This window comes from Sciurus carolinensis, chromosome 11 (genome assembly GCF_902686445.1).
Source record: "Sciurus carolinensis chromosome 11, mSciCar1.2, whole genome shotgun sequence".
Classification (NCBI taxonomy): Eukaryota; Metazoa; Chordata; class Mammalia; order Rodentia; family Sciuridae; genus Sciurus; species Sciurus carolinensis.
Genome location: NC_062223.1, coordinates 69,495,444 through 69,521,340, shown reverse-complemented (window position 1 = coordinate 69,521,340; position 25,897 = coordinate 69,495,444). Strand labels below are relative to the sequence as shown.

General features: G+C 36.7%; 2 protein-coding genes across 2 annotated transcripts; both read left to right on the top strand.

Annotated features, from left to right (window-relative positions):
* Positions 1–9,065: 9,065 nt before the first annotated feature.
* Positions 9,066–21,131, top strand: LOC124959508 (zinc finger protein 215-like). The gene is made up of 4 exons (XM_047517935.1): positions 9,066–9,252; positions 16,669–17,085; positions 19,423–19,508; positions 20,741–21,131. Exons 1-4 carry the CDS (start codon positions 9,066–9,068, stop codon positions 20,933–20,935), a joined length of 885 nt encoding a protein of 294 aa, XP_047373891.1. The 3' UTR covers positions 20,936–21,131.
* LOC124958890 (zinc finger protein 215-like) lies at positions 17,030–25,639 on the top strand. The gene is made up of 4 exons (XM_047517440.1): positions 17,030–17,085; positions 19,423–19,508; positions 21,177–21,272; positions 23,791–25,639. The coding sequence occupies exons 3-4, from the start codon at positions 21,239–21,241 to the stop codon at positions 24,669–24,671; spliced, it is 915 nt and encodes a 304-aa protein (XP_047373396.1). The 5' UTR covers positions 17,030–17,085; positions 19,423–19,508; positions 21,177–21,238; the 3' UTR covers positions 24,672–25,639.
* The last annotated feature ends 258 nt before the right edge of the window (positions 25,640–25,897 follow it).

Here is a 25,897-nt window from a genome sequence, read left to right as displayed (position 1 = left end):
TTATTGATTGTGTTATTGATTTCTATGATTTCTTTGGTTGGATTTTGTTTGGAAGATCTATCTAGTGGTGACAGTGGTGCGTTAAAGTCGCCCAGAATTATTGTGTTGTGGTCTATGTGATTCTTGAAATTGAGAAGGATTTGTTTGATGTACAGGGATGCACCATTGTTTGTGGCATAAATATTTACAATCATTATGTCTTCCTGATTTATGGTTCCCTTAAGCAGTATGAAATGTCCTTCTTTATACCTTGTGACTAACTTTGGCTTGAAGTCCACTTTATCTGATCTAAGGATGGAAACCCCCGCTTTTTTACTGAGTCCATGTGCATGGTAGATTTTTTCCCATCCTTTCACCTTTAGTCTGTGGATGTCTTTTTCTATGAGATGAGTCTCTTGCAGGCAGCATATTGTTGGGTCTTTCTTTTAATCCATTCTGCCAGTCTATGTCTTTTGATTGATGAGTTTAGGCCTTTAACGTTCAGGGTTATTATTGAGAAATGATTTGTAGTCCCAGTCATTTGGCTTATTTTTGGTTTTTAAGTTGGCTTTGTTTCTCCTTTGAGTGTTTTTTTCTCTAAGGTTGTTCCTCCCTTTGCTGACCTGCATTGTTGTTGTTCATTTCCTCCTCATGGAATATTTTGAAAACATTCTGTACCTCAGGCTTTCTATTTGTAAATTCTTTTAACTTTTGTTTATCATGGAAGGATTTTATTTCATCTTCAAATCTGAAGGTTAGTTTTGCTGGGTATAGGATTCTTGGTTGGCAACCATGTTCTTTCAGAGCTTGAAATATGTTGTTCCAGGCCCTTCTAACTTTTAGAGTCTGGGTTGAGAAGTCGGCTGCTATCCGTATTGGTCTCCCCCTATATGTAATCTGATGCTTTTCTCTCGCGGCCTTCAAAATGTTATCTTTATTTTGAATGTTAGGCATTTTCATTATAATGTGCCTTGGTGTGGATCTGCTGTGATTCTGTGCATTTGGTGTTCTGTAAGCCTCTTGTATTTGATTTTCCATTTCATTCTTCAGGTTTGGGAAATTTTCTGATATTATTTCATTGAATAGGTTGTTTATTCCTTTGGTTTGTATCTCTGTGCCTTCCTCAATCCCAATAATTCTTAAATTTGGTCTTTTCATGATGTCCCATAGTTCTTGGAGATTCTGTTCATGATTTCTTACCATCTTCTCTTTTTGGGCAACTTTATTTTCAAGATTAAATATTTTGTCTTCATTGTCTGAGGTTCTGTCTTCCAAGTGGTCTAGGCTGTTGGTGATGCTTTCCATTGAGTTTTTTATTTGGCTTATTGTCTCCTTCATTTCAAGGATTTCTGTTTGGTCTTTATTTGAGAATCTCTATCTCTTTGTTGAAATGATCTTTTGCTTCCTGCAGGTGCTCTTTCAGCTTATTGGTATTATCATTTATTGCCTGCATTTGCTCTCTTATCTCATCCTTTGCTTCGCAAATCATCTTAATCATGTATAATCTGAAGTCCTTTTCTGACATTTCTTCTAACATACTGTCATTGGATTCTATTACTATAGAATCTAGATTTGTTTGGATCTTTTTCTTCCCTCGTTTTTTCATGTTGTTCATGTATCTTCCCCTCTAGCAGTGCAGATCTGGGGTATTGCAGATTTCCCCCTATAGGCTTATAGTGGCCCTATAGGTTTCCAAAACCCTTTCTTTAAGGGGACATCAATATTAGCAGTGCCCAAATCAGACACTATGCAATCCTAGACCAAATAGCCCCTATGGGGACAATAATGAAATTGTCATAATAAACAAAATGAGTTCAAGGTCTGCAGTTTCTAATGGAGGACAAAGAGGATGCAGAGGGATGTCAAATGTGGCTGTTAATGGGATAAGAAAAGAATATACAGAAGTTCTAGAAAATAGAAAGGGTGAGAGTGTAATCAAAAGAAATCAGATGTTAGCATGCAAAAAAGGGAGAAAGAGACTGTGAGGGAACAGGTAAACAAAAGGAAAAGAAAGCAAGAAAAGTAAAGAAATAAAAAGAATTTTTTTTAAAAAGGAGAAAAAAGAAAATCTACTGTATAACAGTCATATACTAATGAAACCTCCCAGTGTTCAGTAGCCTGATGCATGAGAGGTACCTGACAATGAGCTTCAAGCCTCCAGCAGGTGTCGCAGGGTTGGATTTGCCCCACCCAAAGCTCGGAGCTCTGGCTTCCAGGATTATCCAAGATGGCCGCTCTGGTTTCCAAATGTGTTGGCAAATGGGGAGCTGCAGCTCAGGGTGTGGCCGTGGTCAGCAGGAGGTCCTAGAGGCGGGATGCGGTTGGTCAGGCAGGGGTCCTGGAGGTCTGGTGTGTTTGGTGTGGTTGTGGGATCCTGGAGGCCAGGTGCAATCAGTCGGTCTGGGGTCCCGGTGATAGGGCGCAGTCAGTTGGTCTGGGGGTCCTGGCGGCAGGGAGCAGTCAGTAGATGTGAGGTCCCCAGAGGCAGGGAGTGATCGGTCGGGCTGAGGGATCCTGGAGACAGGGCTCAGTCAGTCTGGCCAGGGGTCCTATGGGGCCTGACTGTTATCTCAAAATGGCGGCAGCCACGTGTAATCAAACCTGCAGGTACTGTAACAGTGAACTTCCAGGCAGCAGCAGGCAGCTGGTGTTCCACTGGTGGTTGGCGATCAGTTTGCTCTGCATTTCTGTGGGGTCCTCAGTCCCTCTGCTCTGCTTCATCCACATGTGTACTCTTTATCATCTTTTATAAATTATTTTTTACAGACTTCATTTTGATTCATTGTACACAAATGGGGTACATCTTTTTGTTTCCGTGGTTGTGCACGATGTAGATTCATACCATTCGTATAATCATACATGTACATAGGGTAATGATGTCAGTCTCATTGCACCATTTTTCATACCCTTGTCCCCTCCTCCCTCTCATTTCCCTCCATGTAATCTAAAGTTCCTCCATTCTTCTCTCTTTGCATCTATGTTCATCAAGTATACTGATATGAAGTTTTCTTTTCGTGTCTTTGTCTGGTTTTGATATCAGGTTGATACTGGCCTTACAGAATGAGTTTGGCAGAGTTACCTCATTTTGTATTTCATGGAATAATTTGAGGAGTGTTGATGTTAGTTCTTCTTTAAAGGTCTGGTAGAATTAAGTTGAGAACCCATTTGTTCCTGGGCTTTTCTTTGTTGGCTGCTTTAATTTCATTCCTTGAAATTGATCAGTTCAAGTTTTCTGTATACTCCTGGTTCAATTAGGGTAGGTCAAATGTCTCTAGGAATTTGTCCATATCTTTAAGATTTTCTAGCTTAATGGAGTATAAACTTTTTAAATAGTTTCTGATGGTCCTCTGGATTTCATTAGTATCTATGGTGATATTTCCTTTTTTATCTTGGATTTTGTTAGAGTTTTTCCCTCTTTCTTTTGGTTAGTTTGTCTAAGATTTTATCATTTTTGTTTATTCTTTCTAAAAACCATTGATCTTTTGTATTGCTTTTCTATGCTCAATTTCATTGATTTTTGGCTCTGATTTTTAATTATTTGCTGCCTTCTACTAATTTATGTGTTGATTTTTAGGGCCTTGAGATGTAATGTTAGATTATTTATTTGGTATCTTTCTATTCTGTCAATGTATGAGCTCAATGCTATGAACTTTCCTCTTAGAACTGCCTTCATCCTGTCCCAGAGATTTTGATATGTTATATGGCTATTCTCATTTACTTTTAAGTATTTTGTTATTTCTCCCCTGATTTTTTTCTGCTACCTATTCATCATTAAAAAGTGTATTATTTAATCCAGATGTTAGAATGGATTCTTTTTTTATCTTATCATTAATTTCTAATTTCATTGTATTATGATCTGATAGAATGCAAGGTATTATCTCTGTTCTTATGTATTCGCTGAGATTTGCTTTGTGATCCAAAATATGGTCTATTTTAGAAAATGTTCCGTGTGCTGCTGAGAAGAAAGTGAATTCAGTCTTTGATGGATGAAATATTCTATAGATGCCTGTGAGGTCCATAATATTATTTGTATTTTTTAGTTCTGTAGAATCTGTACTTGTTTTTTGTTTGGATGATCTATCCAGTGGTGAGAGAGGCATGTTAGAGTCACCCAGTATTATTGTATTATGGTCTGTCCAATTCTCAGTATTGAGAAGGATTTGTTTGATGTACATGTATGCTACATTGTTTGGTGCATAAATATTTACAACTGTTTTATCTTGTTGATGTGTGATTCCCTTAAGCAGTATGAAATGAAGTTTATAAAATATCTGTTGTGATATCTACAAAGATTTTTATTCCCATTTTGATGTGCTAATATGAAGAATTATTTTCAAGAATTCACTAATGTTCACCTGAGTATTCATGGTAAGAATTCATTTGGTCATAGTGCTTTATTATTTTGAAATAGTGTTATGTATATACACTTTCATTTTATTTTGACTTTGCATCTCCTTCATACCAGCTGGTTTTATGCTGACTACATGAAAAAGAACTGGCATTTCTGTTTTTTCTCTATGGATGAGGTAAATGAAAAGTAATTACCATTCTTCATAAGTTAAAAAAATGAATGTTACTATGTTGATACTTTCATTTTCAATCAGTTTAAGGTATTTTATAATTTGACCATGACAGATTAATTAACTATGTACTCCTTAAGATAGAAACTTATCCTTTTCATAATCAGGAAATAGCCTAACCATTCACTCTTTTACCTCTTCTCTATGTTCTAGTTTAGAGTGCAGTGTTCAGTTTCTAGATTACTTCCTTCACTTTAATGCTTCTTCCTGAAATGATCTAATCTATAACTGCCTACCAAAATTGTGTGCCTCTTATAAAGATGTTATCATATCTCTAAAACACAGACCCATAAGTCACTGTCTCTGGGAGAAGGACATTGTACCAGTAGTTTCCTGAGAGCCCCTTTGACATCCTTGTTCTCATAATGTTATAGGGAGGATGCAATCATGTAAAACCCTTAAAGTAATGCCTATTATTTGTTAGATACTCAATAAAATTTTAGTTATTATTTTAATTATGGTTTTGCTGTTACAATTTTAGGTAATTGCCCAGGTAAAAAATGTTGAGGTGCTATTGATAAAGAATTATTAGTCGAACTTTGAGACTTTGACTGCTAATTATCACCTACCTGAGAACTATTTCAGTGAAGGAAGGGAAAATAAGAAAACAGAAAGTATAGACAATCATTTGGAGAAGTTACACCATGAGGGAGAAAGGAGAATTAAAGTATGGTTGGGAAAGTGGAATTATGGGTTTTAATTTTTTATTTTAGATTCCTGAGTTAGAATCTTAACTTTGACTAAAGTCTTTACTTGAAGACATCAGTTCCTGGCTCATTGCCACTCTCTCCAACACACTGCTCCTGTTATAGTTCTTGGCTATTTTAATTTTCACATAGAATAAAATATTCAAATGTTTGGAGTTCTTGTATTTCTTGCACTTCTCCAATGATCTCAGTCATTCACTCCCATTATCATATCTTAAATATTGTCATTCCTTATAACTGCTATCTGCACTATCCAGAATCTTGAGCAAAATAAACTGATGGTTGTTTTTAGGCACTAAGTTTTGAAATATTTTTTATGCAGCAATGGATAACTGAAATATTGAGAGAATGATTCCCCCCATTCATCCACCGAAAGACACCAATGGTACTTCTTCAGATTGCCAATAAAAAGTTGCCTTCTTGTAACAATTACCTCTCATGTGATGAAGGGAGAGGGAGAAAAAGGTTCAGAAAGCGTCTCACGAAAATATAGTATACCTACCCAGAATTCATAATAAAGATGAGGTATCACTCAGGATTCTTAGTTGAAAGTTTAAGCAAAAAAGTGAGGAATATTGATAATGGTAAAAAAAAAAAAAAAAAAAAAAAAAAAAAGGTGATAATTCAGTCCTGTGGCCAGTACCACAGGCCAAATCTGTCACAGAATTGGTCTGATGAGGACATGACTGTCATTCAGCACTAGATGGCACGATTTACACTGCCAATAGGAGATTGTTGCTGGAACTGCTGAGCCTGAAAACTGGATATTACTGCATCCACTGCAACTCCAGGAAAGAAAGAAAAAGAATTGCTGCCAAATGCTGCTTTAACCAGATGACCGAGATTAAACCAATGTTGATTAGTGGTGTTGATAAAATGTGCTTTTAATATGGTGTGATGAAAATGGCACTCTGTCCCTATGATCTTCATCCCCCAAATTTAAAACCTCAGAATAATCCTGAAAAAAATATCACGTAAATCCCAGTACAGGAAGATCCAGCAAAATATCTGAGCAGAGATACTCAGAATTGTCAAGATTATCAAAAACAAGGAAAGTCTGAGAATTGTCACAACCAAGAGGAGCCTAAAAATACAAAACTAAATGTAATGGCTATCCTAGGTGGAATCCTGAAGAAGAATGTATGGATTTTAGGTAATAATAGGGCTATCAAAGGTATTAATTGTAGCAAATGTAGCTTCTTTCATAATCATCAAAGATTACAATAACAGGGAAAACTGGTTGCAGGGTATATGGGAATTCTCTATCTTCTCAATTTTTTGTAAATCTAAAAGCTCTCTTTAAAAAATAAAACCTATTTTTAAAAAAAGAAGAGAAACTGTTTATTCTTGCTTTTTTAATGTTACTAGCTTTTAATTTAAAGTCTAGACTGGATGTACCTTTCAATTGAGTCTAAGTTATGTGTTGTTGCTCCAAATGTGACAGAGAAAAAAGATGAATTTGAGGTATATTAGCCTCTATGGAGGGGGGCATGTTCCCACTCCTTCCAACACTCATATTAGATTATAAATACAGAAGAGGTATTCAGATGATCTAAAACCAAAAATTGACAAATCTCCGTGACACATGACCTATGAAAACAATCACACCTCCAAATGTCTTGACTATCTACAAGTTCCAAATTGACCAGTGCAATTCACAATTTATCCAACATATTATACCTAAAATGTATAGAACACAAAACATTGAGTGAAGAAAAATAATGGTTTAGCATAGAGTATGCTTCTTTTGGTTGGTAAGACAGCCCTCTTCTGGTTGTGTTCACTAATACATTTCCAATGGCTAGTATAATATCTGCCACATATCAGGTTCCCAATAAAAATATGCTGAATGAATTAGTGGTCTAAGAAAACCATTGGCTTGAGTCACTTCAGGTTTTCTCTGTATTTTTTTTTATCTAAAATACAGTTTCTAATCTAGAAGAGATGAATTTCATGATGATAGAAGGGAATAGTTTGTGTAGCAAACAATTCAATCCACCTTATAATTCACATCTTCAGAGTTTTTCATCTTTACAATTAATCAAATATTAAGAGAAACCTTATAAAATCATGCCGTTAAAAAATAGTTGGACTGTCAGTCAGGTGACTGCAACCTGAAAATAACCCTTGTTCAATTACAGAGCAATGTCAAAACTTCAGTGAACTTTTGAAGATAATCTGGTCAGAAATGTCACTCTTACAAGATACATGAGAGGAAAGCTGGTCATTCTCCCTCTTACTTTGTGCCTCTTTCTTTTCCCTGCTTTTAATTGATTGTTTCTGATGCTTTAACCTGTTTGCTGGCAACACTGGCAAGTCAAAATTTTTTGTCTAGCTATTTAAATATCACTTTCATAGAGATCAACCCCTTCACAAACAATTCATGTCATACAACATACCCCTAATTTTAGAAAATATCATTCCACAATTCTGTGTATTTTACTAATAATGACCATCTAAATCATGAAGTATAGAGTGGGTAGCAGTGGGAAAAATATGAAATGATCTGAACTTGAACTCAAGCTTTACCATCTCTCAATTTCAGTAAATTTGGGAATGATAATTTCTACCTTAAGTGTTGTGATGATAACTAAATGAGTGATATCTATATTTGCTTATGGTATTGAGAAGTCCAAAGTGGGTTGGCAAACAAACATCCAAATTTCCATCTTGTTTTACCTTAGTCAACTCATGGTCTAGATTTAAAGCTCTGTGGGAAGCCTTCCCTGACTTTTGAGTTCTTTCTCTTCACCCTTACAGAACTGAATACATGCAACTACTCAAGTATCAATCATATTATCATGTCATTGATACTGCTGAGCATTCCCTCCTTTATGTCACACATTTTTCTTCTTTTTGCATTTCCACGGCTACTAGGTTTCCTCCCACATCCCGGGATGATCCTCCTTTTCCTTTTGCAGGCACATCTTCCTGTTCCAACCACTGTTACTGCTATTCCTAGGGACCAATCCCAGCTCCTCTCCTACCTCCCTTTCTCTCTCCAATCTCATTCTCATTTATAGTTTTCATTTCTACCTAAGAATTGACTCCGATTAAACAAGTCTTGCCCTTGACTTCTTTAAGCTTCAGACGATTAAATCCGAATGCCTAATGACCGCACTTTTTGGATGTCACAAAGAATCTCACACCCAACAAGCCAAAAGTGAGCTCAGATGTGCAAAATCTTTTGCCTCGGAAGCAAAACCGAATGAATGAGCGAATCAACAAATTAATGAAGACCATGTAATATACAAGACGTCTCTCGTGGAAATTATGTCACTGTTTTCTGGTTCCAGGTAAATGGAGCCGGGGTTGGGGGACAGAAGGAAGGTTCTGGTCGGTTTTCACGGAAGGGGAAGGGAATCCCCGCAAATTTCCATGCATTTCTCCAAACCTCCCCAAGAGCAGCAAGAAACAGTTACCAGCTTCAGAGTCGCCCTACGGAGTGGGCGGGGCCTGGAGAGAGGTGGAGCCTGGGAAGGGGCGGGGCCGGAAAGTTTCCGGTCCACGTTGGGACCCGGGCCGCGAGGGCTTCTGGGCGTTTTTCCAAGGCAGGTGCGCTTGCGCAAGACGGCGCCTGCGGGTGTGCCACTGCACTTTACCGGCAGTTGTGCGTTAAACGACCAAGGGAAGCTAGGGATTCTTAATTATCGCGTGATTACCGCCGCCTGCGACACGCACCGGCAGGACGGCGACTTCTGCGGGTCTTGGAGGATCGACACAAACCGTAATTGAAGGGAGCCCCGGATAGGTGCGGTGCTGGCGAGTATCATGGGTTGCTGGCAGTGAGGACGCAGGTATGCGGAATTGGGAATCGCGCCTGACACGTCCACGCGGAGCGTGCCGTTCTGAGCTGGTTGGCAGTTGCCGGCTTCCCGCCCTGCCCTCCGCGGCCTCTGCCCTGGAACTTGGGAGGTGGGCGCCGGGTAACGGAGGGATGGAAGCGAGGGCTGCCGAAGGGGTTAAGAAGTGCATTAGAGACCGAGGTAAAGGGGTTCGCAGAAGGAAAAAGAACCGCTGAGTTCTAGATCCAGTTCTGCTAAACCAGGGATTCGTCTTCACTGCTGGCCCCTCTTCCGGGTGCAGTCTCCAGAAGCGTAACCCCGTAAATAGATCACCTGTCAGCTGGTTGTGGATCTCGGGCAAATGACAACAACGGCTAGATCAATTAACTGGGAAGGAAACGAGTTTTCTTTTGGTTAATTCCATCTTGCCTTGCTTTCCCAGGCAATCCTAACCACCCCGTAAGACGTTAAACCCTCCCAGTAGCTTATGTATTGTAGACATTCAATTTGCGAACCGCGCTGTTCTTTACCTGAGCTAATATCTCAAGGTTGTTCTTACCTTAAGCTACCTGCCCTGACTTGTTCGATTAAAAACAAGACAGTACTGCCTCTTCACCGACAGGTACCGCCTTTTCCCGGTAGTTGGTGGCTGTTCACATTCCTCGAAGCTATAAAATTCACCCAACTTGTTTCACCTGGTTCCATTAATCCAGCCCTCCAGGTTCTTTCTCCTGCGGGGTCCCAGCCCCTCGCTTGCAGTGGTATTGGTTCCTTGTCTTTATTGTGAGTTTCAGGGTCATCCTCGGAATTCTTTATTAAATACTTCAGAGTTTAAACTTAACGGTCTTTGGTTTTGCTTATTCTAGCGTTTGTTGCTTACTGACGGCTTAAGCTACTTGGTTATGCCGATTTCTTGAACCCTCCGTTCTCGACTGTTCCTCAGAAATGTTAAATGCAAGCATATCATTCTGAACATCCAGACTCTTTAATTTATTAATTACACTACACTAATTTATTAATTTATGTTTTTAATTGATAAATTTCCTCCAGTATTTTTTGTTGTTTCTTTTCACTTTCTGAGTGGTATATTTAATTTATCTCATTCTTGCTTAATTAATTGTAAGGCTTTACCATTAGATTTTGATGTGCAAAAATTATCTTTAAATTTTAGATATTTTTACCATTGTACTTTTGATTCTGTTATTTTTAGAAGCAAAACTTTGAATTTCAGAGTAGTTGAAATTCTTTTTTCCAGTGTTTCCAATTGTTAATTCTGAGTTTGCATTATGATAATGTCTCTACTACTATTTACTTTTATATTTATTGAGGGTTTTCTTTTTGTAGTCTAGGAATAACTCTTGTAAACATTCTCATAGGTGCTTTAATAGAAACTACATTCTATCTGGTTTTACTTATTAAACTAAGCATATTACTTAGGGGATCTACTGTACTAGGGATTTATGTTATCTCTTAGGAATTTAGAAAGTTGCCTAATCTCCTGTTTCTATTGTATCATTGGTGATTTCATTTCGCACTTTCTAAGGATTTTGCTATAAATATGCTTCAGGTGTGTTATTTGATACATTTTTCTTTTGTCTAATGCATTTGTGCTAATTTTGTGTGTGTGTGTGTGTGTGTGTGTGTGTGTGTGTGTGTGTTGCTACAGGTGGAACTCAGGGCCTCACATATGCTATGCCAGGTGCTTTATCACTACTAAGCTACATCCCAGCCCTCAATTCATTATATATTTTAATTCACCATATCCCTGCATAATTTTTATTGTTATGTATTTGCCTGGTATTTTCTAGATCATTCCTTCCCCACCCTCAGCTTTGGAATTCATTTGTTTTGGATATCTCAAGATTTTGTAGTTGAGTTTGAATTTTAATCCAGTACATTTATTGTTAGGAATGGGTATCCTTGTTATTACTACCATGTTTTATGCTTCCTAGGTTTTTGTTTATCTTTGTTTTGGTTTTGACATATGATGTACATATAGTATGTGAGCGTTCTCTCTTCCTTTCTCCCTCCCTCTCTTTCTCTCTCTTAATTTAAAAAGTATCTGGGTCCCTAGTTCATTCATTTGCTGGGACTGAATACCTCTTTCAGGACTTTCCTGTCAGCCATATTTTAAATGTGAGAAATCTTATTCAATAATGGTTCTTTTTTCCCCAAGCATTGTGGTGTTTTTTGGTTGATTGGTTGGTTGGTTGGGTTGTTGTTTTGTTTTTTAAAGCTGGGATTGTATTTAAAATTTATCTTCTATGCCAGGTGGGACCACAAGTCCTCTAAGCAGCTTTTCACCTACTGAACACTTGACTGAGCTAACTGCAACCTCTTTGTTTCGTGTGTCCTCATAAGGTGAGTGGTTGAGTAATTTAATTTTAGAACAGGTAGACAACTTGCCTTCTAGAAGTTGGTGGTGGCCTGAGACAATATAATTGCACAAACCAAAATCAGCTTTAAGAAGGCCTGATTGTGAAGGTAATGAATGTCAACAAGTGTGGCAGATTTCAGTTTGTTTTCTTAATTGTTGGCTTCAGCAGGTGCAAAAGGAGGAAAAGATGGATTTTTGTTAAAGGTTGGAGGTGTGTGGGAATACCTTGAAGGGCTTCATTGCAGGAAGGACTTATTCAGGGTGGCTGGAAGTGATTGCCTGATGGATGAGACCAAAAATGGTCCAGGAAGGGCACCACTGTCCTCTCTCCCCTTAGGCTTTGGCCACTTGAATAATATCTTTCAAACCAAAAGGCAGTTGCCTCCATCCATGGCTTTCTGCTTGTTGTGGGGAATTCATTTGGGAACTTACATTCGTAGAGGAGAGGAGGCTGGGAATACTTTATTCATATTTCTTAACTTTTTACTTAAGGGTTTTTTTATTGATCCAGGATACTACCTTTGATGTTAATGCCTTGTTAAGCTCCTCTTGGCTGTAACAGTTGCCCAGATACTCTTTTTTTTTTTTTTTAATGACTTTGATAGTTTTGAATATGGGTCGAATATTGTATAAGCGGCCCAATTGTTGGGGTTTGTCTGATCGTTTTCTCATAATTACCCTGTGGTTATGGGTTTGAAGGAGGAAGATCATGGAGGTAAAATGCCATTTTCATCATATTGTCTTGAGTACATGCTCTCAACATGATTTATCACTGTTGATGTTAATCAACTGACTGAGGTAGTGTTTGTCAGGTTTCTCCACTGTAAATTTACTTTCCTCCTATTGCATGCTATATATATTCTTTGGAAGGAAATCACTGTGCATAGCCCACACGTAAGAGGTGGAGAGTTACATTCTGTTTCCTGGATGGCCATCTGCTTAAATTTTTTGCAATTCTTCTGCTTAGAAGATTTGCCTTTTCTCCAATTATTCATTAACAAGGTATGTATAGCAATATGGCTTATGGGTGTTTTATAGTTTGAGTTGTAATCCAGTATTTAATTTCTTGTGTATCTAGTTCTAAATCAGTCATTTTTCCAAGAAGCTGATTCTTTTAAGAGAACTATAATAGATCTGGAAGGGGTGTCCTTGCTTCTAGGCTTATTCAGCTGCAAGAGCAAGGACATATCTGTGTTTATACTAACCTGTTATATACATATAACTATAAATATTTCTGTATGTAACCATCTTCATCTAAGTTACGCCAATCACATGTTCATAATTATGTCTCCAACTCTAATCAATTACTGCATGAATCACCCTAGCCTGTATCCCTTGATTATTTGTAAATTCCTACTTAAATATCAAACTGGTCTACCATCTCCCTCCTATTTATTTGTTAATTTCCAGTATACACATATGCTAGCATCAGAATTATTAACCTGTACCCCTGTGGGAAATCTTTTTATCAACTAGAATGCAATGCTGTTGTATTTTTTTCTTGTCTCTGATGCTATAGATTACACTTATGTTCAAACTTTAACAAAAAGTCATAGTCTCAAATGTTCTCTTGCCCTTTTTTAAGTATTGTGGGTTATTTTTTTTCCCTTCTGGCTGTCTTTTCATAGGCCTCCAGGTATCCTTTCCTAACTCTGTTCTCTAATATTTTTATGTTGAATAATGATTTGTTGAGGTGGGCATTTCCAGTAGACAGGGCCACACAAACTTTTGACCAGTGTGTAAGGTATACTAACATTTAGTCATACCTGTATGTGTATGATAATCTATTGAATGCTTAGCATGTACCAAGAAGTGAGATGAGAGTTATTTTAATCCCTGTAATTCAGTCAGAGAGAGATTGTTATCCACTGTACTGGTGAGAAAACTCAAGCTTGAGTTAGAATAATTTGCTCAAGTTTTTACATTTGGAATTTAAACTCACAATGGTATGACTTCAAAGTATGTTCTCTATTCCTATAGCAAAGTTTCTTAATCTCAGAATTGTGGACATTTTGGGCTAGATAATTCTTTGCTATAGGGCACTGTCCTGTGCATTGGAAGATGTTTAGTAGCATCTCTGGCTTCAGCCCACTAACTGATAGTAACAGCCTCCAGCTGAGGCAACCAAAACAGTTTCCAGACATTGCCAAATATCCCCTGTTGACAAAATCTCCATTGACCTAAAAGATATAATAAAAGTGACCCCTGAATGGTAGATTGCATCTTGATTAGGAGAACTAATCTAATAGCTGTATCTGTACTTCTCTGAATGAAGTCACTCCTGTAGTTTGGCAGTCTGTTTGGGGATTGTTAAAGGAGATTTTGGCTCCTGTGGGGAAGGCTTTTCAGTCAGGGTGCTTCCTGTCTGGCCTCTGAGTCCTATCCCAAGATCCTTGCACTTGAGGTATATTCTTGAGTACTCTCACTGAAGAAAAATCTGTTACTCCTCTGCTACCAAGCTATGTCTTTTACCTTTTGAGTCAGTTGGAACCAAATGTGATAATTTCATGAGTCTTAATATTTAGTTGAATCTAAGACCCCCCTTTGGGCATTGTGTTCTGGCCCATGGTTACAATTTAACATGAAAATTACAGTCTGAGAATATACTTTTGTATTAATCTCTACTAATGAAATGGTTTGTGGATTTTTTTTCCTAGTATATTTTAATAATTGTCTCATTGTCTTAATTTCTAGTCCTATTGCCAGTTTTTCACTTATATAACTTCATTGGTATTTTAATGAGAAGTTGGGAAGATATCTATATAGTCTGAAGCCTTAACCTTAATATCCTGTCTTAAAATTTGCTTAGTTTTTAATGAGTTGTTTTCTAATAATCAATCTAATTGAAATCATATTATGACGTTTTCTTAAGATCAAAATGCCATTACCTTTATCAGTTGTTTTGAGATATCTTTTTATCTGTTTCTCTGTCTTGGGGGTGTGTTTGAGGGGCAGAGAAAGCATATTTTCATATTTTTTTGAACCTATATTTTTTCTATTGGTGCATTATAATTATGCTTAATAGTGCATATTCACATATGTACACAATAGAACAATATAATTTTGTCAATTTCATTCCCTAGTACTCCCCCATCCCCTTCCTTAATTCTACTGGTCTTCTTTCTGTTTTCGTGAAATTCCCTCTTTTTTATTTTTATTTTTTTCTTGTTCCTCTGTAGCTTCCATATGTACCAGAAAGCAAAGGACCCTTAACTTTCTGAGTTCTGCTTATTTCACTTAATTTAATGCTTTAAAATTCTGGCCATTTTCCTGAAAATGACATAATTTTATTCTTTATGTCTAAATCTTCATTGTGCATATATATCACATTTTTTTAACCCATTCATCCATTAAAAGAAACTTAGGCTGGTTCAATAATTTGTTGCAAATTGTGCGCTGTAAACACAGGTATGCATATATCACTATAGTATGCTGACTTTAATTCTTTACGATAAATGCTAAGGAATGGCATAGCTGGGTCATATGGTGGTTCCATGCTTTTTAAGGAACCTCCATCCCGATTTCCATAGTGGTTGTACAGATTTATAATCCCATCAGTAGTGTGAAAGTGTTCTTTTTTCCTCACATCCTCTCTAGCATTTGTTATTATTTGTATTCTGAATGACTGCCATTCTAACTGAAGGGAGATGAAATCGTAATGTAGTTTTGATTTGTTTTAAACATTTTTTAGTTGTCGATGGATCTTTATTTTAATGTATTGCTGAAGGTAGAACCCAGGGCCTCACGCATGCCAGGCAAGCGCTCTACCATTGAACCACAACCCCAGCCCCATAATGTGGTTTTGATTTGCATTTTCCTGATTGTTAAAGATGTTGAACATGTTTTCATATATTTGTTGACTATTTGTATTTCTTCTTTTGAGAGTGTGTCTGTTTAGTTCATTTGCCCATTTATTGGTTGGGTTATAGGGAGAGTTGTGTTAAGTTTTTTTGAGTTATTTATATATTACAGATATTAAACCTATGTTGGAAGAATAGCAGGCAAAGATTGTCTTCCATTATCTTCATACTCTTAATTGTATCATTAGCTATAAAAAAACTTTTTGATTTGGTGCCATCCCATTTCTTAACTTTAACAGTCCTTTGAGGAAATTGTTGCCTGAGCCTGTATATTGGAATATTGACCCTACATTTTCTTCTAAAGTTTTTGGTCTACTTCCTAAGTTCTTATTCATTTCAAGTTGAATTTTGTGCGGGTGAGAGATAGAGATCTAGTTTCATTCTTCTACATATGGATAACCAGTTTTTCTAGCACTATTTGTTGAAAGGTTTGTCTTTTCTCCCATGTATGTTTCTGGCACCTTTGTCAAGAATCAGATGACTGTATCTGTGTCTGAGTCTCCTTTTTGTTCCATTAACATTGTATCTCTTTTTATTCCAGTACCATGAAGTTTTACAAAGAATTTCATTGATAGTTTGATGGGGATTGTATTGAATCTGTAGATCACTTGATACAGCCATTTTAACAATATTAATTTTGCCTTTCCATGAATGTGAATGTGTGAGGTCTTCGAATTTCTTTGTTCAGTATTCTATAATTTTCATTGTAGAGATCTTTCACCTCCTTGGTTAGATTTATTCCTAGGTATTTTACTTATTTTTTTTAGGTTATTATGAATGGGATTATTCTCCAGATTTCTTTTTCAGTGAATTCATTATTGGTGTATAGGAAAACTATTAATTTTTTTGTATATTTATTTCTTTATATCCTGCTACTTTATTAGCTCTAAAAGTCTTCTTGAGTTTTTTTCATCCTCTAAGTATGGGATCATATCTCCTGCAGTGATAATTGGACTTTTTCCTTTCCCATTTGTATCCCTTTTATTTCCTTCTCTTGACAAATTGCTCAGGCTAAGATTTCAAGTACTGTATTAAACAGGAGTTGTGAGAGCAGGCATATTCATATTTTTCTATTCTAAGAAAGGAAAACAAAAATGAAAGAGAATTCATAATGTTTATTTTTCTTTGGTAATTTTAAGAATATTTTTTACTTATACTATTTTTTAACAACATGCTAATAAATGTTTACTATCTATGGGTCAAATTTGTCTCTTTTCAGTCTCTTGAGAAACTGAATATTGGTTCTGTGGCTGAAGCTCCTGGAACTCTTCTTACTATGATGTTATCTGGTTCAAATCATACTACCTGTAGTAACAGGTGCTTAGCCAAAGCCTAAAATGTACTGGAATCCTCTATTAGGACAGATTTGAACTACAGCAGGCATTCCGTTTAGAAAAATTCAGCCTCTGAACAGGTTGAGGGCTATCTCAAAACCCCGACACCTGACTCTGCAAGAACAAAGTGAGATCCTGAGAACAGAAGTGTCTTGGCAGCAGGAAACCCTCACTGCTATGGAGACATATGACTCTGAGGCATCTCGTCAAAAATTTAGACATTTCCAGTATTCAGAAGCATCTGGGCCCCATGAAGCCCTGAGCAAACTCTGGGAGCTCTGTCTTCAGTGGCTGAGACCAGATATTCATTCGAAGGAGCAAATCGTAGAACTTTTGGTACTGGAACAATTCCTGACAATCCTCCCTGAAGAAGTCAGGGCTTGGGTAAATTTACAGCATCCCAAGAACAGCAAAGATGTGGTGACTCTCATAGAAGATGTGAGGGAAATGCTCCAAGACAAAGGTGAGAATTTAGAAAATTATAGGTAAGTAATTGAACTTCCAATATTAAGAAAAGCGATCTTTTCTCTCTTGCTCTATTAGAATTTTCTGTTACTCCATTAGGAAGCCTGAACATTATTTAAGCAATAGAAATAGAGCACTAGATCTCTCAGATTGGGTAGGGGGATAACACTGTTTGGTTTGCCTTTTAAAAATACAATGTAGCCAGGTGCAGTGCCCCACACCTGTAATCTCAGTGGTTTAAGAGGCTGAGGCAGGAGGATCACAAGCTCAAAGCCAGTCTCAGCAACCTAGTGAGACCCTGTCTCAAAATTGAAAAAGGGCTGGGGATGTGGCTCAGTGGCTCAATCCCTGGTACCAAAATAAAAAGTGTAGAACCAGGGGTTGGCAAAAATAGGGACCACAGGCCAAATATTTTTAGACATGAAATTTTATTGGAACGTAACCATCCATTTCCCTATATTTTGTCTGGTTGCTTTTGTGCTCTGGCCAGAGTTGAGTAATTATGGGAGAGATTGTATTGCCTGCAAAACATAAAATATTTCTAACTATTCCTTTAGAATAGGAAATGTATACCAACTTCTCATGTAACAGACCTGAGGGTTCTGAAAATAGGAAAATGAATTAAATTGTTCTAATAAATTATGTATTAGAGAATGCAGGTACATTAGCAAAACAGAAGAGTATAAGCCTAAAGGAATTATTGACTAGATAAAATGTGTTAGTAGGATAAGGTCTGATACACACTCATGTGCTCTGGCTTGTATGAATGGGATAAATAGTGAATTTTGTGTGTGTGGAGAAGATAATACATTATGTGGTATGTTGAATTTTAGGTTCCTGTGGGACATCCACAATTTAAAAGTAATATGTAGTTAATGGTACAACTTTAAGTGTTCAAAAAGATTTGGAAACATAGATATGAGCTAGAAGTAGGAGAAATACAAATCCTCAGGGAGCATCAATATTTAAGAGCTAGTCCAGATCTAAGTACCAGTTACAATAAGTATAGAGGATAGAGGGACATGTTAAACTATACCATGTTAATGCCATTAGTAACATCCAAACTGTAAGAAACTACAGGACAATCCACTTTCTAAGAGGACAAAAGTATTTAGAGATTAAAAAAAACCTAAAAGATGTGTAACCAGTCTTGGGAATGTCTGGACCTTATAAGACATGGACAACTGACAGGATATTTGACAAGGAATTATTTCCATGGTTATCTTGGCATCATGGTCCTATTTAGTCCTTATCTAGAAAAAAATATATAAATTGAACTGAGAAAAAGAACACAAACCAGATAAGCAGGCTAGAAGAGAATAATGAAATGAACCAAGAGAATTGACTTTTTGAGCTAAGAAAGAAGTCTTCAAGAAAGAAAAGTTCAGTAATGGTACAACAAAAAGTTCCTAAATAAGTATTAAGAAAATTTAGTGAAATTGATAATTATGGAGAAATTTTAAGCTTTAGTTTGAACAGTTTCAGTGGAGTTGGGATGATTATTTATAGTAGATTGTATTACATTTTTATTACTACTACTGCCAACTCTATTTTCTTTAACAGTGTTAAAAATCCATTATCATTACATAAGACATTTTAACATCAAAATAGAGCCCTTGAAATTGAATAAATTTAAAATTGTAACAGACTTACCATGTTGTTTGTTTTTTCTCATTTCACCCTGAACCAATAAAGACTTCATCTCTCTATAATCTGACAGTTGAGGATTACCAGTTTAACTCATGGATCTTGGAGAAACTTTAGTATAGTAGCCCGTGGGTGTACTTCTTACCAAAAGACTGGAGAAAAGAATTAGTTGCCTTAGATTGTTTTACCATGAAAGAATCAGTAGTTCAAAGTGACCAGATTGCCTAATCTATGCAGCTTAATAGAAAACAACTCTTAAATAGAAATTTCCTCAGTATGTCTGACGAGTGATTGATTAGATAAAATATTTTTAGCTCCAAATAGAATTAACACCCTGGGATAGCTGTTAGGTTTTAGTTATGATGGGATCAAATTTATTTTTTTTAATCTTTTATAAACACAGGCAAAGTCTCAAAATATTATCTTGGCCCTCTTCACTCTGATCCAAAAGCTCACAACCTGGTGGAATATCAGAATCACTTTTGGAAGTTTCCAAAAATTAAAATCTATAATCTTATCCTTTACCTGTGGGGATTCTAATTGCTAGTAGGGCCCAACATCATTATATGTGCAAAGTTCTTTAGATGATTCCTGTGATTAACATGCTAAAACTACTACTATAATCATTAAACATTACTCCAGGGCAAAACTTCTCTTCCCCCCTAATATTTTCCTTCATCTTCCTCAGGTATACCCTGCAAGAACTGTGTCCTTCAGAATGGGAGCACAAGGGAGGAGAAGGTGGAAACTGACTCACTAACAGGGAAGCCACAGGTGAATTAGGCTCCCACTCTTTGCTAGAAATATATGCCCTTTTTAAATATGACCTGCTTTTACTTTTTTGTCTTTAAACTTTTGTAAAACATGGTTCTATCCAAGGGCATTATTCTCTTATTCCTTCACAAGACATTGGACCTTTTTTAGTTTTGATACAGTCCAGAAATATTTCCTGTAGCCTCATACACTCTTCGTGCATCTGTTCCTCAAGAAGATAGATGATATTTAAAGCTATAGAGCCTAAAATAGAAAGTTTAGAATTAAAAGTGAAGAGGGTTCAAGAGTAGAATCCTGAGCAATGTTGTTTACTATACAGGAGTAGAAGAAACCTCAGAGAATACTGAAAACAAAGATACAGAGGAAAATTAGGAAACTATGGTATCACCAAAATCAAAGTATGAGAATATTTAAAGGAAAAATGCTTTAAAAAGTCAGAGTAATACAACCTAAGCAGTGTCTGTTTACTTATCATGGAGAAACTAATGTGCATAGGAACAGGAGCCAGGTTGTGTTGGGTTATGGCAAGAAGAAAAGGCGAAGAAGTAAAGTTAATGTAGACAACTTTGTAGTCACAAAGACACTCTGAAGGAGAAGGAGGGAAGAGATTTGTGTATTTCTGCATGACACATGTTGCCAATAAGGACAAGGTTGAGGGTGCTGGAGAGACAAGAGTGAATTTATTCACTAAGAGCTATTTGAAAATATGATTGGTAAATTTAAAAAAAAAACCTTCTTTGTGGAGATTGTATTCTAGTAGAGGTATACAGGTAAATACAAGCTAGTAGGATAATTTCAAATAGTAATAATTATTATAAAACATAACCGGATGGAGTAGAGACAAATAAGTAATCAGACAATCTTGTCAGTCTGTCAGGGTGACTCTGAGCTGTGACACCTGAATAAGAAGGTGTTAGACTGCATTTCTCAATTAGAGAAAACACCCTATCTCTTTCAGCAGGGCCTATGTTTTTGTTACAATTTCCCCTTGAATCTGCCTTAAACTTTTCCTGACCTGAGCTTTTGTGTAAATTCTTGGTACTCTGTAATAATTTTGTTCCATACATGTATATTTGATGGACCCTTACTACTTCATATTCATCACTTAGAACCCTAAACATTGTTCTGTTTCTTATATAATCTGACTTCTACCTTGTTCTCTCCAAATTCATCCCTTTTCTGGTAATATTTTTGGGGTGACCTTTGATTAAAAAGGAACTTAAATATTTTAGGAACCATTGACATTCAAAGATGTGGTTGTGGAATTCACCAAGGAAGAGTGGGGGCAACTGGACCCTGCTGTAAAGAACCTTTACAGGGATGTGATGCTGGAGAACTATAGGAACTTGAATTCATTGCATAAAGGTGGTTTCTGTGTATTTGTCTACTCTGTTAGTAATCTCTTTTTCTACTGTGAAAAGCTATAGGACTGGTGGAGTTGTTACCTTTGGTTCTGGGTTCAGGTTTCCTAATATACTCTGAGCACAATAGCATGTTTTCCTACTCTGTCTGGTTGAAAGTCCTTTTCTATGTGTAGCCAGAAATACACAGACATGCTTTTCTGGCCTTCTCCTTCAGCAGCTTAGCTTACTGTGTTTTCTTCCTTATAAAAATGTGTGAAATGTCCTATATGGTTTTTATTGTCATTTTTATTTTCCCTATGGACAGCTCATCCACTTTCCAAACCAATTGAGATCCCCAAATTGGAGAGTAAGAAGGAAAGATGGATAATGGAAGGAGAAGTCCCAAGAAGGACCATTTGGGGTAAGAACCAGGCAGATATGATGTATTTGTAAGAAGCTACTGTTTATTAAACCCAGAGACAATGTGCGACCTGCCTTTGAATTATTAGCTGGGTGTAATCAAAACTACATAAAAAGATATCGTTGCCTTTAATTCACAGGTTCTCTTTCCTGGGTCGCAAAATATTGTCATGAGTAGGACCACAACTTAAAGCTGAGTGGCTTGGGGCAACCTTTGTGCCGGTTTCCTCATCTGTAACTTAAAGTTGATAATAGTAGCTCCCTCCAGGTTACTGGTGAGGATTAAATGAGTTGATACATGTAACACACTTAGAACATTGCCTGGTACATGGTAAGTGCTAAATAAACAACCATTAGTTGACCTAATGTTGAATGTTATTCTTCCTTTTAAAGAAAACAAAACTTCACTTTATGATAGAGGGACTTTTAGTAATCATCCATTTTTCCTTCTTTGTAGAACTTCTTAACTTGTCCTTTGACTCCCTGCATCATTATAATCTATTCTTATTAACACTTTGTAATAGTGTAAAACTATTGTGAGATTAATTAAATTTTAGTATGTATAGAAAAGCATAAAGGGCAGTATTATTCATTCCCCTGAGTCACACAGTATTAACATGTTGGATTTGGATCTTTTTTCAAGCCATTTCTTTGTTTTGCATCTCTGTGATTGCTGAAAATTTCTTCCTAAATTATGGAATAGTTTTCAAATTTTTTCCAAAATTCAGCAGGAATGTATCATTTTACATCCTGTTGTTTTCACCTATTGTATCATGACCAGTCACCTATTTTATCAAATAAACTATGAAAATGTGCTTTCTGATTCACATTTAACAATCCATTGCACATATCATAATATATTTAATCACTCGCCACACTGTTGGGTATTTAGGTTGTTCCAATTTTTCAAGCATTAACTGATGATTTCATAGTATAGACTCATTACATGAGAGTGATTTTAAAAAATAGGTGTGAAAAAGTTACCTGAAAAATGAGTTGTACAAATATGAAAACAACAAAGGTTTAGGGAAATAGAGTTATGAATGGTGCTATTAAATACTGCTACAACAATTAACTGTTTTAGTTATCTGTTGTTTCTAGCAAATGACACCAAAACAATCATTTTATTCTCAGATTTTCTGAGTTGACTGAGGAGTTCTTATGTTCCACTAGATGTTGCCTGGGGATGGAGTGTCCTAGGGGTTCCAATGAGATAGAATGTCCAAAATAGCACATGACATGATTGGAAGTTGATACTGACTATCTCTGGGAACATAGTTGGTCCTGTGGACCACAGCACCTACACATGGCTTGAGGTTTGGGCTTTTCTTAGCATGGACACCAGGTTCTCAGAGAGGAAGCATCCTGAGAGGAATCAAAAGCTATCAGTCTATTAAAGATTAGGTCAAGAGGTGGCATGATATCACTTCTACAATCTTCTGTTTGCTAAGCTGACACAGGATCAGGGCTCTACTTGTGTATGAGAAAAATGGCAAAGAATGTGCACCTATGTTGATCTGTGATAGTCTGTCCTCTGTCCACAAATCATCCATAACCTTCCCCCTATAAAATATATGTATACACTCTTTCCTAAGACCCCAAGAGCCTCTTCATATTATCAGACTTAAACTTCAGAATCTCATTGTCTAAATTAGGTGTAGGTTTGAAAGTGGTTCCTCTCTCTTCTCTGAAGATCTGTGTATTAAAATGACAAGTCGCCTGTCCCCACACCCCCATCTACATTGGTGAGACAGTGAAATGAAAAATGTATTAATACTCCATTGTACATTCCTAGGCTCTACTCAGTAGATTGATTTAATACTGTAGCTTGGGTATGGTGCAAATGATAATTTCTGCTTTAATCTGGCTGAATTGACAAATATATATTTGACAGAGTTGGCAGTATTAATGGGGCTGATTTGAGGTAAAAGTGGAATATCTTTGGGACCCAGAGGAAACATGTAGGGGTTTCTGATCCCTAGAGCATTCCAAGTTCAGGCACTAGCTCCTTTCTCAAGATGTCTCCTGGTTACAGCACCCTGGGGTTAGGTGGGAGATGAGGTGATATTCTATACAAAGTGAGGCTGCTATTGCAGCTGGAATTGCCAAACACTTACACTGGTAAGAATTTGCTGGCACTCTTTCACCTTTACCCCTGCAAAAGAGAGACTTCTCCCCCAGCTGTGGCATATGGCAGGATATTTCATTTCTCTTACTAGTTCTTGACCTGCGTCTCTGAATCTTACAAGGTCCTAGCTCTCTCTTGTTGATTTCCAGTGTTCTTCCATGGTCCCTCACTTCAAAATGCAACTACATGGTGACTTTGGTTTTCTTAGTGGAAGAGGATATGAATACTGGGCTTCACTATTCAACCATCTATCTTCTATAGTATCCTTACTGCTTATTTCCATTCTGCATTTAAGACCAATGATACACGCATATACCATTATGTGGATTAGCTTCTCTTTCCTCACTAAGCAGTTTTACCTCATTTTATCTAATTTTGTATTTCTTTTCAGACCTGGAAACTGTTTCAGAAGGTGAAGATTCAGTCCCAAAGCAGAGGGTTTCTATAGAAGAATTATCCTGTGGAGTAATTATGACAAGGTTTACCAAAAGTGAACATCATTTCTTAGAAGGCTGGAAAAGTGAGGGTTGGTTACATGGAACCCAGAAAAATCAGAACATGAGTTTGATGCAAGAGGCTTTCATTCATAAAACTGTCTGTACTGAAGAGGGAGATTCTGAATGTAATGAAAATAAGAAAAACTTTAAGTCACTTAGCTCTATTTGGGATATACAACAGGGAATTCCTATGGGAAAGGGTCCCACAAAAGAACACAAGTTTAAAACTAATTTCAAATTCAATTCAGAATCAGTGGGTAAGCAACATTTAGAATATAATGAATGTGGAAATGCCTTGAGTCTAAGTACACATATTATTCAACCCCAAAAAAGTCACACTACAGTGAATTTCTACAAATGTCACCAATGTGGAAAAGCCTTCAGCCGGACTTCATCTCTCATTCGACATCAGATCATTCACACTGGAGAGAAACCCTATAAATGCAGTGAATGTGGGAGATCGTTCAACCGAAATACAAACCTTATAAAACATAAAAAAATTCACACTGTGGCAAAGACTTATGAAGACAATAAATGTGGAAAAGCCTTGTGTAAGAGTGAAGACAGTAACAAAAACCCAAGACTCCATTCTAGAGACAGTCCTTTTGAATGTGTTGACTGTGGAAAATCCTTCAACCGCAGCTCTTCCCTTATTCGACATCAAATGATTCATACAGGAGAGAAACCATTCAAATGTAAGGACTGTAAGAAAACCTTCAACAGACATTCGAACCTTATTAAACATCAAAAACTTCACACTAGAGATAAATCCTGAAGAGGAAGAAATACTAGATTACCTTCAGAGTGCAGAACTCATTCAGCATCCATGAATTTATGCTAGAGGGAATCCCGTGAATGTAAGAAAACATTTGTCACAGATTATTCTTTAAATGATGTAACAATGAATATTGGGGAAAAATCTGTTTGAGGAATCTTTTCCAGATTCCCAAATGAAGCCACAAGGGTTTGAAAGTAAGACAAAAGACTAGTATAGTAGCATGTTTTTGATTATTTTGATGTAACCCTCACCTTTCTCTAGTCCTTAAATAGAATTGTAGCATACCTGTGTTTACCTGATTTATTAATGAAGTATCTATTGGGGGAAGCCAAACAATATTGTTGATGATATTTAATATCAAACTCTTGGTCCTTAAAAGGACATACATGTGCATACACTCATACACACACACACACACACACACAAAGAGCTTTTGAGGATATCCAAGGACTCAGTGGGAAAGAGCACAGTGACAGGCTGTTCCTCCACCCTTGACAATATCCTTGGCAACTAGAATTGGGAGAAACTTATCAATTTTAATTGGAGATGGGTGTCATTTTGTTCTGTTATATGTAGTCTTAAAATCTACATGTGTTTTAAAAAGTACTTTGTGAGATCTAGGAGAAACATCCATAGCCTTAGGTCTGCCATTCATTCCAAACATTCTGAGGTCAATAAAGTGTCCTACTGCTCTGACTGTGCACCAGAAATGTGTTTACTATAAGCTACCTCAGGGTCCCAAATGGTTTCTTGAGCCAAGAAGCATGTCTTAATCTACCCAAAGTGATTGATACTGGAGACTATCCCAATAAATAATGATGGTAGCTTTTTGTCAGATTTCCAGACTAGTAGAAAAGTCAAATCTCCCTCTATCACTCTCTTATAAGTATTCTTTTACAAATATATTTGTAAAATTACATGCAGAGCCCACCCAGTTAATCCAGATAATTTCCTCATCTTAAAATCCTTAATCAATATACAAAGATTTTTTTTTTTTTTTTTTTACATATATAGCTTTTTGTTTTCTGGCTTTTTTTTTTTTTTTTTTTTAACATTCACAGGTTCTAGGGATTAGTGGGTCTGGGTATCATTGGGGCATAGGGATATTGTTTAGCTCCCTACTGCTATAACAAATTACCACAAATTTAGCAACTTAACACAAATGTGTCATAGATCTTCAGGATGTAAGTCCAACATGGGTCTTATTGGACTGAACTCATATG